The 17,080-nt window shown below is 40.8% G+C and overlaps 1 protein-coding gene across 9 annotated transcripts in view; it reads right to left on the bottom strand.

The window, feature by feature from the left end:
* The window catches only part of arfgap1 (ADP ribosylation factor GTPase activating protein 1), a 30,904-nt gene that overhangs the window by 13,435 nt on the left and 389 nt on the right, over positions 1-17,080 (bottom strand). For all 9 annotated transcript variants that reach the window (XM_033041415.1, XM_033041414.1, XM_033041418.1 and 6 more), the window contains exons 2-5: positions 11,168-11,232; positions 10,255-10,364; positions 9,389-9,557; positions 2,999-3,099 (exon numbers count right to left, since the gene is read on the bottom strand). In XM_033041415.1, the coding sequence (XP_032897306.1) occupies positions 2,999-3,099; positions 9,389-9,557; positions 10,255-10,364; positions 11,168-11,227 (440 nt within the window). In that variant the 5' untranslated portion in view covers positions 11,228-11,232. The remainder of the gene's footprint in view (positions 1-2,998; positions 3,100-9,388; positions 9,558-10,254; positions 10,365-11,167; positions 11,233-17,080) is intronic.

Below are 17,080 nucleotides of genomic sequence, written 5' to 3'. Positions count from 1 at the left end.
TACTACCTACAAATATTTCTTTTTCACATTAATGTTTGATGGAATATTGCACTACTAGTAGTAAATTACAAACTTTATTTTCCTTGTGAGAAGGATCACATTATTCTGTGCTGAAAAGAAATCCAATAATATGATCTTATCAGTTCTAAAATATATCCAATAACCTTGAGTTGTTCCATCTTCACATCAATCGTAAAGATAAGTAATGCTAAGAGGTTATTGAGCCTAAATAGGTACATGATTCCAAATAATAACTACTTCATTGTAAAAAAAATCCAACTGTAGCTTCTGCCATCTTACCAGGTTTATCGTTTGTTTATCATTTTGCACAAAGAAACCAACTCAACATCAGACATTTAAAAAAATGTTGCATCTTCTCTTATGTATTGTTTGTGCTTGGAAATATCTCTTTATTAATGTCCCCGTTTACTCATCAAACAAACCTTTCCAAACTTTCTACCTTCATCAACTCCTTTCAAAGTGCTTCAAACTATGTTGCATCTCTTGAGGCCAATCGATCAATTACTACATCTATACTGCCTCACACACTTCCCTAAAGTACAATTTATCGGCCCAGGACCAGTCTTGTATTACCAATTGCATTTGAGTCAAAGCATTAGCCCTTTCTCTGTTAATCAAAATCCGTGCCTCACTATCTCTTCAAATGAAATTCCCAACTAAACTTTGTTAAATCTGCTTCCTCTTTATTGCCAAATGCTTCTGTCAACAATTCAGTTCTCAGCCTTTGTCACCTTTACTCCCTTAAGTCCAAGGGAAACACATGAAATTTTATGGTGCATAACCAGCTTAGCCATTCATTACCAGATCTGCCAGGGCCATGTTAACAATGAAAACAGGTTTAACAAAATAAAATATTCCAAAATACCTTACAGGACAATTATCAAACAAAATGTATCTCTGTTTTGGGAGTCTGACGTAAGATGTATGAATGACTTGATCTACAATGAAGCCGATAAGAGTAATTTGTTTTTTAAATGTTAGTCTAGGGGAGAACCAATGGTCCACAAACTCTTCCAGTGCATTTGGAAGATCAACACAAGCTGTGCTTGGGGCCTGAGATGTCAGCTGCAGATGGTTCCGTACTTATACAGCCTGGAAACAGGCTCTTCGGCCCAACTGGCCCACGCCGATCAACATGCCCCATCTACACTATTCCCACCTGCCTGCGTTTGACCCTAAACCTACCCTATCCATGTACCTATCTAAATGTTTCTTAAGCCCACCTGAACTTACTCCTCCGGCAACTCATTCCACATACCCACCACCCTTTTATGTAAAAATGTTGCCCCTTAGGTTCCCATTAAACCTTTGTCCTCTTAATACTTAAATAATTTGACACGCTCAGCTTTAAGTTTAGTATGATAACCATTTGTTGTCAAAAGCCAAGCAAATTTATGAATTGTATCATCTAACCCATAGCAAAGGAAAATTGATTGTAACAGGATCTTTTTCCAATTTTTCCATTAATATAGACATTTCAAGCAAAGCCAACATGCATTCCCTAACATTAACTCGCCTTGAGGGACAGTGGTGTAGACAGCTTGAGCCGCTGCAATCAGTGTGTTGACAGTAAATCCCAAATACATTTGGTAGAGAGATATTTTGACCCAGCCTTAATTTTAGCCATATCATTCTAAGTCGGGCTGGAATGCGACTTGGTTAATGCCCCTGTTCTTATGGACATCTTGGTTTTTAGCTTGGGGGGGGGGCACCAAAGGCGTTTTGATGAGTAGTACACACGGCAGCTACAGCTTAGCAAGGTTTGACAGAGTGAACGTGCAGCTGAAATTTCTTACACATTGTCGCACTTCAAATAATACAGGCTGGTGGGCAGCATTCCATCAAACTATTGTCAATCCTTAAATCATACAGAACTGCAGTCAGGTAAAGACCCAACCATGTAATGCCTTTTTGTCACCTTCCCCATAGCCAACAATGAACCATTCTACATTTCCTGTTTTGATCTTGTGCACAGATTTAGAAAGGTAGTGCCCAAGCAGATCTTGTCGGTTTCACACCTTACATTCTCTTTGTGCTCTTCCATATCTCCACTTTCCCTCTCCACTGAGTCTGTCTGAAGAAGGGTCTCAACCCGTAATGTCACCCACTCCTTCTAACCAGAGATGCTGCCTGTTCTGCTGAGTTACTACTCCAGCATTGTGTCTATCTTCAACATAATACTGGCAGATTTGCTTGTGGCATACTTCAGCAAACTTAATAGGCTTCGATCAAGTCTATTAGTTTCACGATCATAATTACGATTTTGTTTTTCATTTTTGCAACCCAGTTCTGTTTCAATTATTTTGTTTAATTCTCCAGTCGCTGTGATGTGAATTCAACTCCTGGATCCATAATTTCAGGCCTCCGGATGTTAACCAGAAACCTAACTGGTTAGCAGTTTTGAGGTTACTGAAGAGACTGGGCACAAGAACTAATGACTCCAAGAGGAGCAACACAAAGAAGCCCGGATAATCGGGGTTCAGCACCCAAACAGTATCTGTAAATTTGGTTTATGCTCAATATGCTTCCAAGATCAAAGATCTTTTGTGCAATACAAACCATGTAATCAAACATGCTCTGAATGATACCGCTTGGAAACCAGCCATTCAGCCAAACTTGCCCATGCAAACCAACGTGCCCCATCCACACTAATCCCACCTGCCCGAGTTTGGCCCATATTCCTTTGAACCTATCCTATCCATGTACCTTTTCAAATGTTTTTTAAAACGTTGTGATAGCACCTTTTGGTTTTAAATTATTTTTGCTGTGGCACTGCTTTTTAACAAAAATTGACTTTATATGGCAAAACCTCCACACGACATCTCTCCTGTTAGTAGGTGGCTTGCCTCCATGGGACAAACCTTTGCGAACACAAAGGTTATAAATGTTTTACTAAAGCCTATGTAATCTCATCAGTCTTTTACTAAACATTATATGCAACTGTCACAAATTAATAAGAAAAGTGAGGACTAAATACCAATGTGCTGAAGAAATAGCTGTTTTAGGCCGTGGTGGCGTCCAATTCCGAGCTTCTGACGTTTCAATGGACCATTCCCTACCTTCAGCCAAGGCAGCAACCTGAAAGGCAACAAGAAAAATAAGTGCATGTTTGGTTGCCTGTCTGTGGCAGATGGGTCAGCTTGCAATTTTTTTTTTAAACTCCTAATTTCAAAACATATAATGCACCCTGCATTTTTTTTAAAAAGAAAAACGTGCTAATATGGATGTGTACGTTGTTAATGATGTAGAAACTAATCTGTTACGGCGGTTGCCAAGAAACAACTTGAAAATCTACGCTGAACCCCAAGCTTCACTGTTTGCACAAAGTACACAAGTTGATGCAGAAAATCGCATTTCTAAATTTCTCCCAGAGGAAAAAAAATCCTATTCTGTACAGGTGTGGATGGCTTATTAATAGCAATTTTAGGCATTCACTCAATGATTCCAACTATTAATTGGGCCGACTGGGAAATGCTCATCTGAAAAATTGTGGATTTGTTTCCAACTCTGCAGCCACCATCACCATGTTGAAAATGCACAAAACCGGAAGTGGCGGCGCTGGGAACGGCTGTGGCTCGCCTGCAGTCCGTTTGTCTTTACTTTTTTGTGTTGTTTTTTTTCGTTTTGTGTAGTTACGTTTTTGGTTTTTAAGCTGTGTTTATGTGGGAGGGGGGGAGGGGGGTGGGGGGTTGAAACGGGGCTTGCTGACTCTCCCTTCGGGGGAATACGACTTTTTGTCGTATCCCCCTTCTCTGCCTCCGTCTGCGCTGTGGCCTAATGGCGGAGCTGGCGACCTCGAGGATCCGGAGGCAGAGCCTGTCAGGACTCGCCCTGGGCTCGCTCCCGTGAGGGCTGCCTGACTGGGGGCTGAGACTCTCTCGTGAGGGGCTGTGACGCTCCCGTCGGAGCAGCCCAGCCCGAGGTGGAACGGCACACCCGTCGGAGTGGCCCAGCCCGAGGTGGAACGGCACTCCCGTCGGAGTGGCCCAGCTCAAGGGAGGAACGGCACTCCCGTCGGAGTGGCCCAGCTCAAGGGAGGAACGGCACTCACGTGAGGTCGATCCGGCTCGGGGCTGGGACGGCGGCGACCTGAGTCCGGGGTACGGCCGCGGGCCAGCGGCTGTGTACGCTGGACTGGAGGGCGGCAGCTTCGACCACCCCGGGCCGCGGTGTTTGAACCGGCCCGTTTGTGGGGTTCGGTGAGCCGCGTGACTGTTTGTGCCATCGCCCGGTGGGGAATCGCCTCAGCGCAGAGGGAGAAGAGGAGGGAAGAGACAGTAACCCTAAGATTGTTGCCTCCACCACAGTGAGGAGGTGCTTGGAGATACACTGTGGTGGATGTTAATTTGTGTTTATTGTTGTTTTTTATTGTATGATTGTATGTATGACTGCAGGCACGAAATTTCGTTCAGACCGTAAGGTCTGAATGACAATAAAGGTATTCAATTCAATTCAATTCAATTCAACATTGTCTTCACTGTTAATATGCCACTAAAGCATCTGGAAGAAAACATTGCATTGCCAATGCATTAGACAATGCCAGTAAAATCAATAACCCCTTCCCCCCCTGTGGAAAGTAGCACAGGAAAGTCCTATTTATTATAGCATCCATCTAACACCCCAAAATGTGCCCAACTCTGAATTTTTAAGATTACTTCTTTGGCTATCACAATGAAATGAAAATTTATTTTAGTTTAGTTAAAACAAGATACAACTTGCTTGAATTAACAGCAATACAAGGCTCTAGAAAATCTGGACAGATTAATCCTGCAGTCTTTCAAGAATATAAACATCTTCATCCACTGTTCTAAACTAACTTTCTCAAAAAAAATCAGATGAACAATAATAATACTTTTCAAATAGTATGATGAAATACTGAACATTTATTTGTGAAAACGCACACCTCCAGATTCGGGAACAGTTTCTTCCCAGCGGTCATCAGGCAACTGAACCAGTCTATCAACAACTAGAGAACGATCCTGAGCTGCCTTCTATGTCATTGAGACCCTCGGACTATCTTTAATTGGACTTTACCTTGCACTATATGTTATTCCCTTTACCCTGGACCTGTACACTATGGAGTGGTCAATTGCAATCATGTATAGTCTTTCCGCTGACCGGATAGCACACAACAAAAAGCTTTTCACTGTACCTCAGTACACGTGACGACAAACTAAATTAAATTTATCTGAAGCATTAAAGCTCATTCAAGGAATACAAAGCTTGGCCTAATGAGTCTAAGAATGTTTGGACAAAATTATTCAGATTCACAGGCTAAACCAATCCCACATTTAAGAGCTTAAGCCAAAGTTTTACATTTTTTAAAGAAAAGGTACTATGTTGTAAGAAAACAAGTCATTCATTCACCTGCATCTAAGCAATGGATGACAGTATACAAAACTTGATATTGGCAATCATCATTTACAAAAGACAAACATAATAAAGGACAATTTATGCTTTTAAACATATTTTGGTACAAATATTGAGACATGAGATACAATATAATTACCTACTACAGATATTATAATCACTTGTTGTATGGCAACATGGTATTAAACTGAAGATAATCAAATAGAGAGTCATAGAGTCACAGAGTGATACAGTGTGGAAACAGGTCCTTCGGCCCAACTTGCCCACGCCGTTTAACGTCTCCCAGCTACACTAGTCCCACCTGCCTGCGTTTGGTCCATATCCCTCCAAAGCTGTCCAATCCATATACACCAGAAAGAACTGCAGATGCTGGTTTAAATCGAAGGTAGACAAAAAATGCTGGAGTAGCACAGTGGGTCAGGCAGCATCTCTGGAGAGAAGGAATAGGTGAAGTTTTGGGTCAAGACCCTTCTTCAGACAGATCTACTATCCATGTACCTGTCTGTTTGTTAAAATTGAGATAGTCCCTGCCTCAACTACCACCTCTGGCAGCTGGTTCAATACACCCACCACCATTTGTGTGAAAACGTTACCCCTCAGATTCCTATTAAATCTTTTCCCCTTCACCTAAAAACTGTGTTCTCGATTCACCTACTCTGGGGAAGAGACTCTGTGCATTCACCCAAACTATTCATCTCATGATTTTATACACCTCTGTAGGATGATGCGTACAAATTAGCCAGAAAAAGCAGCATACCGGAGGACTGGGAGAAATTCAGAGACCAGCAGAGGAGGACAAAGGGCTTAATTAGGAAAGGAAAAATAGATTATGAAAGAAAACTGGCAGGGAACATAAAAACTGACTGCAAAAGTTTTTATATATATGTGAAAAGAAAGAGATTAGTTAAAACAAATGTAGGTCCCTTGCAGTCAGAAACAGGTGAATTGATCATGGGGAACAAGGATATGGCGGACCAATTGAATAACTACTTTGGTTCCGTCTTCACTAAGGAAGACATAAACAATCTGCCGGAAATAGCAGGGGACCGTGGGTCAAAGGAGTTGCAGGAATTGAGTGAAATCCAGGTTAGCCGGGAAGTGGTGTTGGGTAAATTGAATGGATTAAAGGCCGATAAATCCCCAGGGCCAGATAGGCTGCATCCCAGAGTACTTAAGGAAGTAGCTCCAGAAATAGTGGATGCATTAGTAATAATCTTTCAAAACTCTTTAGATTCTGGAGTAGTTCCTGAGGATTGGCGGGTAGCAAACGTAACCCCACTTTTTAAGAAGGGAGGGAGAGAGAAAACGGAGAATTACAGACCAGTTAGTCTAACATCGGTAGTGGGGAAACTGCTAGAGTCAGTTATTAAAGATGGGATAGCAGCACATTTGGAAAGTGGTGAAATCATTGGACAAAGTCAGCATGGATTTACAAAAGGTAAATCATGTCTGGCGAATCTTATAGAATTCTTCGAGGATGTAACTAGTAGCGTGGATAGGGGAGAACCAGTGGATGTGGTGTATCTGGACTTCCAGAAGGCTTTCGACAAGGTCCCACATAAGAGATTAGTATACAAACTTAAAGCACACGGCATTGGGGGTTCAGTATTGATGTGGATAGAGAACTGGCTGGCAAACAGGAAGCAAAGAGTAGGAGTAAACGGGTCCTTTTCACAATGGCAGGCAGTGACTAGTGGGGTACCGCAAGGCTCAGTGCTGGGACCCCAGCTATTTACAATATATATTAATGATCTGGATGAGGGAATTGAAGACAATATCTCCAAGTTTGCGGATGACACTAAGCTGGGGGGCAGTGTTAGCTGTGAGGAGGATGCTAGGAGACTGCAAGGTGACTTGGATAGGCTGGGTGAGTGGGCAAATGTTTGGCAGATGCAGTATAATGTGGATAAATGTGAGGTTATCCATTTTGGTGGCAAAAACAGGAAAGCAGACTATTATCTAAATGGTGGCCGACTAGGAAAAGGGGAGATGCAGCGAGACCTGGGTGTCATGGTACACCAGTCATTGAAAGTAGGCATGCAGGTGCAGCAGGCAGTGAAGAAAGCGAATGGTATGTTAGCTTTCATAGCAAAAGGATTTGAGTATAGGAGCAGGGAGGTTCTACTGCAGTTGTACAGAGTCTTGGTGAGACCACACCTGGAGTATTGCATACAGTTTTGGTCTCCAAATCTGAGGAAGGACATTATTGCCATAGAGGGAGTGCAGAGAAGGTTCACCAGACTGATTCCTGGGATGTCAGGACTGTCTTATGAAGAAAGACTGGATAGACTTGGTTTATACTCTCTAGAATTTAGGAGATTGAGAGGGGATCTTATAGGAACTTATAAAATTCTTAAGGGGTTGGACAGGCTAGATGCAGGAAGATTGCTCCCGATGTTGGGGAAGTCCAGGACAAGGGGTCACAGCTTAAGGATAAGGGGGAAATCCTTTAAAACTGAGATGAGAAGAACTTTTTTCACACAGGGAGTGGTGAATCTCTGGAACTCTCTGCCACAGAGGGTAGTCGAGGCCAGTTCATTGGCTATATTTAAGAGGGAGTTAGATGTGGCCCTTGTGGCTAAGGGGATCAGAGGGTATGGAGAGAAGGCAGGTACGGGATACTGAGTTGGATGATCAGCCATGATCATATTGAAGGGCGGTGCTGGCTCGAAGGGCCGAATGGCCTACTCCTGCACCTAATTTCTATGTTTCTATGATCCCTCATCCTCCTGCACTCCAGGGAATAGACTCCCAGCTTACTCAATCTCTACCTGTAGCTCAGACCCTCTAGTCCTGGCAACATCATTGTAAATCTTCTCTGTGCCCTTTCCAGCTTGACATCTTTCCCATAACATGGTGCCCAGAAATGAACATAATACCCTAACTGCGATCACACCAACGTCTTGTATAACTGCAACATGACCTCCCAACTTCTATACTCAATACTCTGACAGATAAAGGCCAATGTACCAAAAGCCTTTTTGACGACATGCCCATTTGATTCCTCTGCTCTACAATAGTCCCCAGAGCTCTGCCATTCACTGTGCAAGTCCTGCCCATGTTAGAGGTCCCAAAATGCAACACCTCACATTTCTCTGTATTAAATTCCATCAACCATTCCTCACTCCACCTGGCCAATCATTCCAAGAGTATTTAAAATATTTTAGTTCAAAGAGATCAAAATGTATTTTAAGAGGACAGCTATAACAAACTTAGTCTTTTATGGACTTTGGCACTTCAGAAATGCCCAGGGCCAAAGATTTTACAATTAGGGTCTCGACCCGAAACGTCACTCATTCCTTCACTCCAGAGATGCTGCCTGTCCCGCTGAGTTACTCCAGTTTTTTATGTCTATAGGCACGACAGATGGCCCAAAGGGCTAAGTGTTCGGCTGGCAACCGGAAGGTAGCTGGTTCGAATCCCGCTTGGAGTGCATACTGTCGTTGTGTCCATGGGCAAGACACTTCACCCACCTTTGCCTGTGTGTGTCCTTGGGCAAGACACTTCACCCACCTTTGCCTGTCTGTATGGAAGTAATTGTGTGAAGCACTTTGGGGTCAATGCAAGTTGACTAAAAATGTGCTATATAAATAAAGACATTATTATTATTATTATTATTATATAACAATTTACAGCACGGAAACAGGCCATCTCGACCCTTCTAGTCCGTGCCGAACACATAATCTCCCCTAGTCCCATATTCGGCCCGTCTATCTTCGGTTTAAACCATCTTCTGCAGTTCCGTCTTACACATTTTACAATTAGTAGAAGTTTGTATCAGGCCGAGGAAATAATTAGAATTCAAGCAGGACATCAAAGTGACGAAACTGAAGCTAGACAAAATTTCACTTAAGGTTGCATATTTAATCTAAGTTCATTTGAGTTGTAGCCAATGCAGTGAAATTTATCTCATTAAAAACCGGTTCAAATTTATTTCACTTCATAGTTAAGATCCAAATAACGTGTTTAATCCACAATACATCAATGATTAAAGTACCTTGTCTCGGAAAAAAGCTGCAGCCTGACTGTTGTATTTCTCTTGCAGTGACCAACATGGGTCGTAATCCTGCAATTCCAAAAATTGGCGGAATTTTGTGTTGCCCCCAGCCTTCATTTTCTCCAACTCTAAATCCTTCCATTTATCCATAGTAACGGACCGTACAAAGCTAGAGGGCAGTAGGGAACAGTTAATGTTATTTTGATTGTAGAACAAATTCTAATTTCTAACATCAACATCCCTGAGTGAAAATAGATTTTTTTAAATCAAATTCTTGTAAGGAAATTTAGTGTTTCCTATCAGAATCCTTCCCTGCATTGAATACTTAATGGAGTACAGATGATTCATATTTTATACAACTGGGATTTCGAGTCTTGACCAGACAAGAACCGGTCCTAATATGTTACACCTTATAGAACAGTACAGCACAAGGACAGGCCCTTCGGCCGGCAATGTCTGTGCCGAACACGATGCCAAGACCATTTCTTATCTATCTGCACATAATCCATATCCTTTCCTTCTCTGCATATCCATCTGTTTATCCAAACATCTCTGAAATCATCGTAACCAGTGTACCTCACAAAGATCAATTGTATCCGGAAATGTTATCTAACAATAGTCCCGAAAAACCCTAGAAAGGGTACTGAAACAGCCTTATCTTTCAATCTCAGGCAAGTTTAGTGTTCTGTGGCTTGGGAACTCAATTGACAAAGCAACTCAAATGAGTGTTTGCGGGTCAGGCAGCATCTGTGGAGGGAATGGACAGATATCTTTTTGGGTTGGGACCCTTCTTCAGACTGAAGAGATAAGCTAGTTTCTATTTTGCAGTTGGGGGGGGGGGGGGCTTGCATTTCTCATCAATGTACCTGAGATGGACTCCAAGACCTCTGTGCTTTCCTGAGCATTCAAGACAGATCCATATTCCATAGGTCACACTGACCCATTGTGGATTGAAAGCCCCACATTCAAAGCAAACCTAGAAGAGGAAAAAAAGGCAATGCACAAAATTGAAAACAATTTGAAAAATAATGCAGCTTCCCAACAGAGACGGACATTTTATTTTTCTTAAGACACTTTTAAGCACTTAAAAATTACTTGTGTTAAGAGAATCTGGACCATTTTTTCTAGAAACAAAAATGAAAAGTCACATACAACCAACAAAATAACCATTTATGAAGTTATCAATAAGAAAATTGGTTAAAATAATTTGTAAAATTATTTGACTGCCATATGATTCCAAATGTAATTGGTATCACATCCTACATTGGAGTACGCAATGGTGAGGAACAGCGAAGTAATGAAAGTCAAAAAGTGGGAAGTTACCACTTAAAATTCTGATCATTTATTCCGATTCTTTAAAAATTCTGAATTTTTAAAAAAAACATGTTCTGCCGGGTTTGACAATGATGATAATATTTAATACACGTGGCAGTTTTAATGGTCTGGAAGTGTGGAGAAGCAGCATCTTGTAATGCACTTATTTTGAATTGGCACCAATTACAAAATGTCCGTTATGGCATTTTTTGTCTTAATGCATCCAAAACGCTGGTGAAAAAGGGGGAAAGAGTAAAGATAAAGCACCGACACTATTGCTGGATAATCCCTTATTGAGTTGAAGGGCCTAAAAATAGCCTCATAGAAAACTGTCAGGTGACACAAGTTACAAGTGAGAGATTAAAGCCATTAAAAAATCCAAGCCTCTATAAACTCAGAACATTCACATTTCAGTGAATTCATACTGCATTTGACAGTTGTGAGAACACTTTCTTATTTACTTACATTGTTTTCATCTTGAGTCCTCACTTCTTTAAGAACCCGTCTTGTCCTTGGACTCGCCATCGTGCCTAGAAGCAAATAAGAGCGTTGTTGTGTAATTGCAAGTCAGTCCCTGTGGAAGAAGTCACTTTAGAAAAGGCACGACATGGAGGATGTGATGTACAGCCTGAAATGCGAGAGTCAGGTCACCACCTTCTTTCAATGTGTTCATTAAGGAGCTCTACTCTTCATGCTGCAGAATTAATTTATAACAGTGCAAAATAATGGGGAAAAGGCTTGTAAATATTGAAAATAAAAACTAACAAAAACAAGTCAATTAATCTCAAACAGTGAATCAGGAACAGTGATGATGACAGTTTCTGACCCCATGACAATAATTCATCCATTGATATCAACATCAATCCGCCTTTAATGTTTTTCGTACCAGCAACAAATGACACACTTATTACCCCATTAGTCTCCCATCATTTAATTAAAAATGCCTGATGCTACACCTTGTTATTTTCCAGAACCATTCCCATATCCCTTTCTTCTCTTAGTTCCCCAAAATCTATTTGTCTTCAATATAACCAAAAGCTGAACCAGGCCTTTGGTATACAGATTTACAACCACCCACAAAACATCGCCACTAAATAGCTAGCCCCTTGTCCAGAGCCAACATCTGTTAATAACCACTCCAACTTCAAGAAAAATAATCTATCGGCATCCACCTTTTGCAAAATCTTGTATTTCAAAATACACAACTTCTCATTCTTTCAGGCCTTAATAAATCTAGGCAGACTCATCTGTCCTTGTAAATAACCTTTTAAGGTTATCCTGATAATTAATGTGAAGAGCGGACATTACACCCTTATTTTAGTATGAAGACTCAAATTGCATGGTTAACTTCAATGTAGTCTTACTAACGCCAGTGTGATGGCAAATAGACTATCTGAATTCTGTACACCAATGTTTGGCAACAAAGGTTGCCATACCATTAACCTCTCTCATTCATTTCTGCAAATGCTTGTTAAATTTTTACCTATGATGAAAAACATCAGAATTCCTCTATATTTACTAGTCTCTCACTTTTTCAAAAAAGTCCTGCTTTTCTATTTTGCTCAACAAAATGAATAATATTATATTTCCAAATATTATACTCAAACCCCATTCTTGCCAACCTGTTCAGCCCTTTGCATACACTTTACATAATCTTCACTGTTCACTTTCCCACTCCATGGCTCTGTGACAAGAATCTTGGCTATAACCTCTCCAAAACATGTATTTTTTTGCATTATACTCCAGCCTGATTTTATCAAAGCTCCATATAATGACTACAAATTGTTCTTCCTTAAACACAATTTTCTTGTTACAGATTAAAATACCATTGACCTTTCCATTTGCTTGCTGTCCTTGCATGTTAAATATTATGAACCATGTAAAAGGATGCTCAGGTTTCTCAGAATATTTACTTTTCTCATATTGTTTTAAACATGTTTATTCCTATTGTTCTCATCAAAGTAGACGTTAAAGAATTCACAACATTATACTCTAATGTCAAATGATGGCTCACTCACGCAACCCGACTATATCCTTTACACCCTCATTTCGTTTTCCTCACTGTCCTCCCTACTTAGTTGTGTACCATGAGAAAACTTGGATATATTACACTACATCACACCCTCAAAGACAATGATGTGTGGTAAAGCTCAAACATTGATCTCCGCACCACTCAACCAATTTGTCAACCCCAAACAATTCACATAATTCTATTCTCTTTTCTGCCCTTTGATCCTCCATCTGTGTTATCCCATAATTCCATGAACACCGATCTTTTATAACAATCTCTTCATTACACCTCATCAAAAGCCCCATAGAAAATCCATCTACTGTTTCCCCTTATCTGCCAACCTAGTTACAAACTTGCTTTATTAGAATTGACAAAATGCTACTTCCTTCTTTAGAAGCTTTAGCTCATGATATTACTATGACCACAGCAGGGTTGTTCCAGATAACTATTTGTAACCCTGACTGCTCACAAGTTGGAAAAGAACATGGGAAAGGATCGGAGAAACAAGTGTCCTTTTTATAAACTATCAATAGCATTTAAAACCTCATCAGCAATGAAATTGTTTAAAGAAATATAACTATTAGCTTAAGATATGCTCGGGCTAAATTAGCTAATATCAGTTTTTGTATTAGAAACGGCAAAACCAGATTTAAAATGCTCGTCTAGACTATCTTTTCCCATGGAACAATGCACCTCCGCAAGCATCTTCTGTCGTAAAGGGACTCGGTTTGTGGCAACATTACCAACTTGCAAACTGTTCAGGTTACAAACGGTTCTCAGGAATAGGAACCTTACCAGAACACAGAAAGGGCATGGACTCTTAATTCTTTCAAAATAAATTTTAAAATGAAGACATAAAACTCTGCAATGCATCTTTTCTGATCCAATTTCATATCTCTACAAAATATTTAATATTCTATTCAGCTGAAATATTAAACAGCTCTCCACATACTTGAACTTCTAACAATATTTACCCAAGTTTAACAAATAATGATTAGATAATCGATTAGTCAGTTAATACACACAATTACTGACTGCGTCATAGTCTATGATATCAATATTATGAACAAACATTAAAATGTATAATGAACCAACAATGATATTTATTGAATTATTAAATTCAACTGAAAAATGAACTTGATTGACAATCAATTCATAATGCAATATCATTAATAGTTTAAACCTGATAGATCTGCCACAATCTGAAGCGTGTTCATAACTGGTTGGGATGGATCAACTTTCCTATAGTTTATGATATCCAACTCATAATCAATGTACCAGTGAAGTTAAGCACAGTGAAATGTCAGAAACTATGTTATAATGTTCAGATCTCAACTTATTGTTGGCTTCATTAAAGGGAAGTCAGGATACCATACACCAGTTTTCCTTGACGTATCAGTAGAGCACTGCTCGCATCTTCAAATTCCTAGAATGCAACATCTCAAATGACGTCCTAGGCCCAGCACATAGATGTAATCACAAAGAAGGCAAGTCAATGCCTCTAGACTCTTAAAAGTTTAAAGCGATTCAGCACGTCACCGAATACTCTAACAAACAAGGAAGTTCAGCATGTCTCGTTTACTTCTACTGATGCTCATTAGAAAGCATCCCAGCATGCAAGCATTTTTTTTTCTGAAACCGAATGTGTGGTGCCTGGAATGCGCTGTCAGAGAGATGGAAGAGGCAGATAAAATAGTGACATTTAAACAGCAATTAGACACATGAACACAAAGAGAATTGAGATATATAAACCATATGCAGGCAAGTGGGATTATTTAGATTGGCATCATGTTCTGGCAGGTGTGGCGGATTAAAGGGCCGCACTGTTTGACATGCAATTATTGTATTGTATTGTATTCAAATTTATTGTCATTGTCATTGACAATGAAATTAGTTTCCCTTTACAGTCAGTATCATAAAAATAAATAAATAATAAATAATAAAACACATTAAAAACAAAATAGAATTTAAAATTATGCCACACCCTATCACATTTGCTGAGTAATCCCTGCCCAAAGTACAGGATGTATACACCGGAGGTGGTGCTGCAACGGTATGTAACACAACACGTAGCCATAGGAATCCTCAACAATAATTCCAGGCCCATAGCTTCAGGTAAAGTGTGTTCCAGGCAATCTCCTCTGTCAGATCTAATTGATGAATCAGTGTTCATTCACAATAATAGCATCAGTCGTAGCCAAAATAACACAGTCGTGAAGGACTCGGGTATCAGACTGGATCTGCTGCAAAACTTAAGGGATAAAGCTACGACCTCATTCTCATTCATCTACGCATTCCAGATTCACCTGTCCATCGGTAGAAACTGCCACTGAACCAATATTGGTGGAGACAAAGTCTATTCCGCCATTCCATCATGGCTGATATAATTCCCTCTCAACCACATTCGCCTGCCTTTGCCCTATAAGCCCCGACACCTTTACTAAACAAGAATCTGTCAATCTCCGACTTTAAAATATTCATTGATTTGGCCTCCAAAGCCGTCTGTGGCAACGAATCCCACAGATTCACCAACTTCTGACTACAGAAATTCCTCTCATCTCCTTTCTAAAGGTACGTCCTTTCATTCCGGGGGTATGCCCTCTGGTCCTAAACTCTCGCACTAGTGGAAACATCCTCTCTACGTTCACTCTAACCAGGTGTCAATCACTCAATTTTGCCGTATGCAAAACAATCATGTAAAATGGGACACATACAAACAGGTGTGACAATTCTAATGTACACAAAAATGCTGGAGAAACTCAGCGGGTGCAGCAGCATCTATGGAGTGAAGGAAATAGGTAACTTTTCAGGCCGAAACCCTTCTTCTTCTTTTAATCCTATTAAATTGCAGTAGACCCCTGCCGGTGATGGTAATATTGTGCAAGTTAATCAGATTCTGAAAAATTGTGCAATGATCAGCTTCAAATATGCAACGTGGAAAGACCATGAGTTCTGATATTATGCTATATCCCACATTGTGTGTGCTTTAAGTACTTTCGAACAGATGCTAATTACTTAAAGTTGTGGGGTGTGCTCAATTTACAGGATTCCGGCCAATTTCTTTTAACCATTCCACATTCAATGCAAAGACTGACCCAACTATCTTTAGGTGAATTGACAGACTCCATCTTAAACTAATGGATGGGGGCCTTGCTGAATTTGCATTCAACACTTCATCTGCTGACAACTTCAGCAAGATTAGACACAGAGTGCTGGAGTAGCTCAGAGGGTCGGGCAGCATCTCTGGAGAACATGGATAAGTGACATTTTAGATCTGGAACTCCAGATGCTGGTTTACACCAAAGATAGACACAAAATGCTGGAGCAACTCAGCGGGTCAGGCAGCATCTCTGGAGAAAGGGAATAGGTGAAGTTTCGGGTCGAGACCCTTCTTCATCGTATATCCATTTTCTCCAGAATGCTGACTAACCCGCTGAGTTAGAGAGAGAGAGAGAGACAGAGAGAGAGAGAGAAACTTGAAGTTAGAGAAGTCAATAATCTGAAGAAGGGTTTCGGCCCGAAACGTCGCCTATTTCTTTCGCTCCATAGATGCTGCTGCACCCGCTGAGTTTCCCCAGCAATTTTGTGTACCCTCAATATTCATCTTGTTGGGTCTAATTGTCTGTGCCCATTCTCACCTAGCCAACAGTTAACATGTTTCCTTCATCATCGTTACTTTTTTGCATATCTTTCATTCATTTGTTCTATATCTCTCTACATCACCGTCTATATCTCTCGTTTCCCTTTCACCTGACTCTCAGTTTGAAGAAGGGACTCGACCCGAAACGTTACCCATTCCATTCTCTCCAGAGATGCTGCCTGTCCCGTTGAGTTACTCCACTATTTTGCGCCTGTCTTCAGCGTAAACCGGCATCTGCAGTTTCTTCCTACACAATTAAGGAAGGGGAAACGGCATGTTCTCTGTTGAAGACAGTAGGCCGTACGTCTATTGTCGCACTGTGATGCGAGGACATCCCTCAACGAGTGCGTTAAAAAAAAATTAAAGAGCCTCCCCCATCAGGTTGCAATTGCAACTATTGACAGATCGGGCACTCTGGTGGAATTGTCCACCTCCCATAATCAAGTGTGTACATTGAGATCGATTTCAGCTGCTGAAGGAACTGAATTGTGTCTGCCCAAGAGAAATACGAAGGGAGACACACAATATGCTGGAGTAACTCAGCGGGACAGGCAGCGTCTCTGGTGAGAAGGAATGGGTCGAGATCCTGCTTCAGACTGATAACAGGCGACGTTTCGGATGGAGACCCTGCTTCAGATGACAGGGACTGCATTTCGTTGTCTCTGTACTGTACACTGACAATTAAATCTGAATCTGAATCTGAGATTGATAAATACACAAGGGAGTA

The sequence above is a fragment of the Amblyraja radiata genome, chromosome 23 (genome assembly GCF_010909765.2).
Source record: "Amblyraja radiata isolate CabotCenter1 chromosome 23, sAmbRad1.1.pri, whole genome shotgun sequence".
NCBI lineage: Eukaryota > Metazoa > Chordata > Chondrichthyes > Rajiformes > Rajidae > Amblyraja > Amblyraja radiata.
The sequence above is the reverse complement of the archived record's forward strand: the minus strand, read 5'-3'. Positions and strand labels throughout refer to the sequence as shown.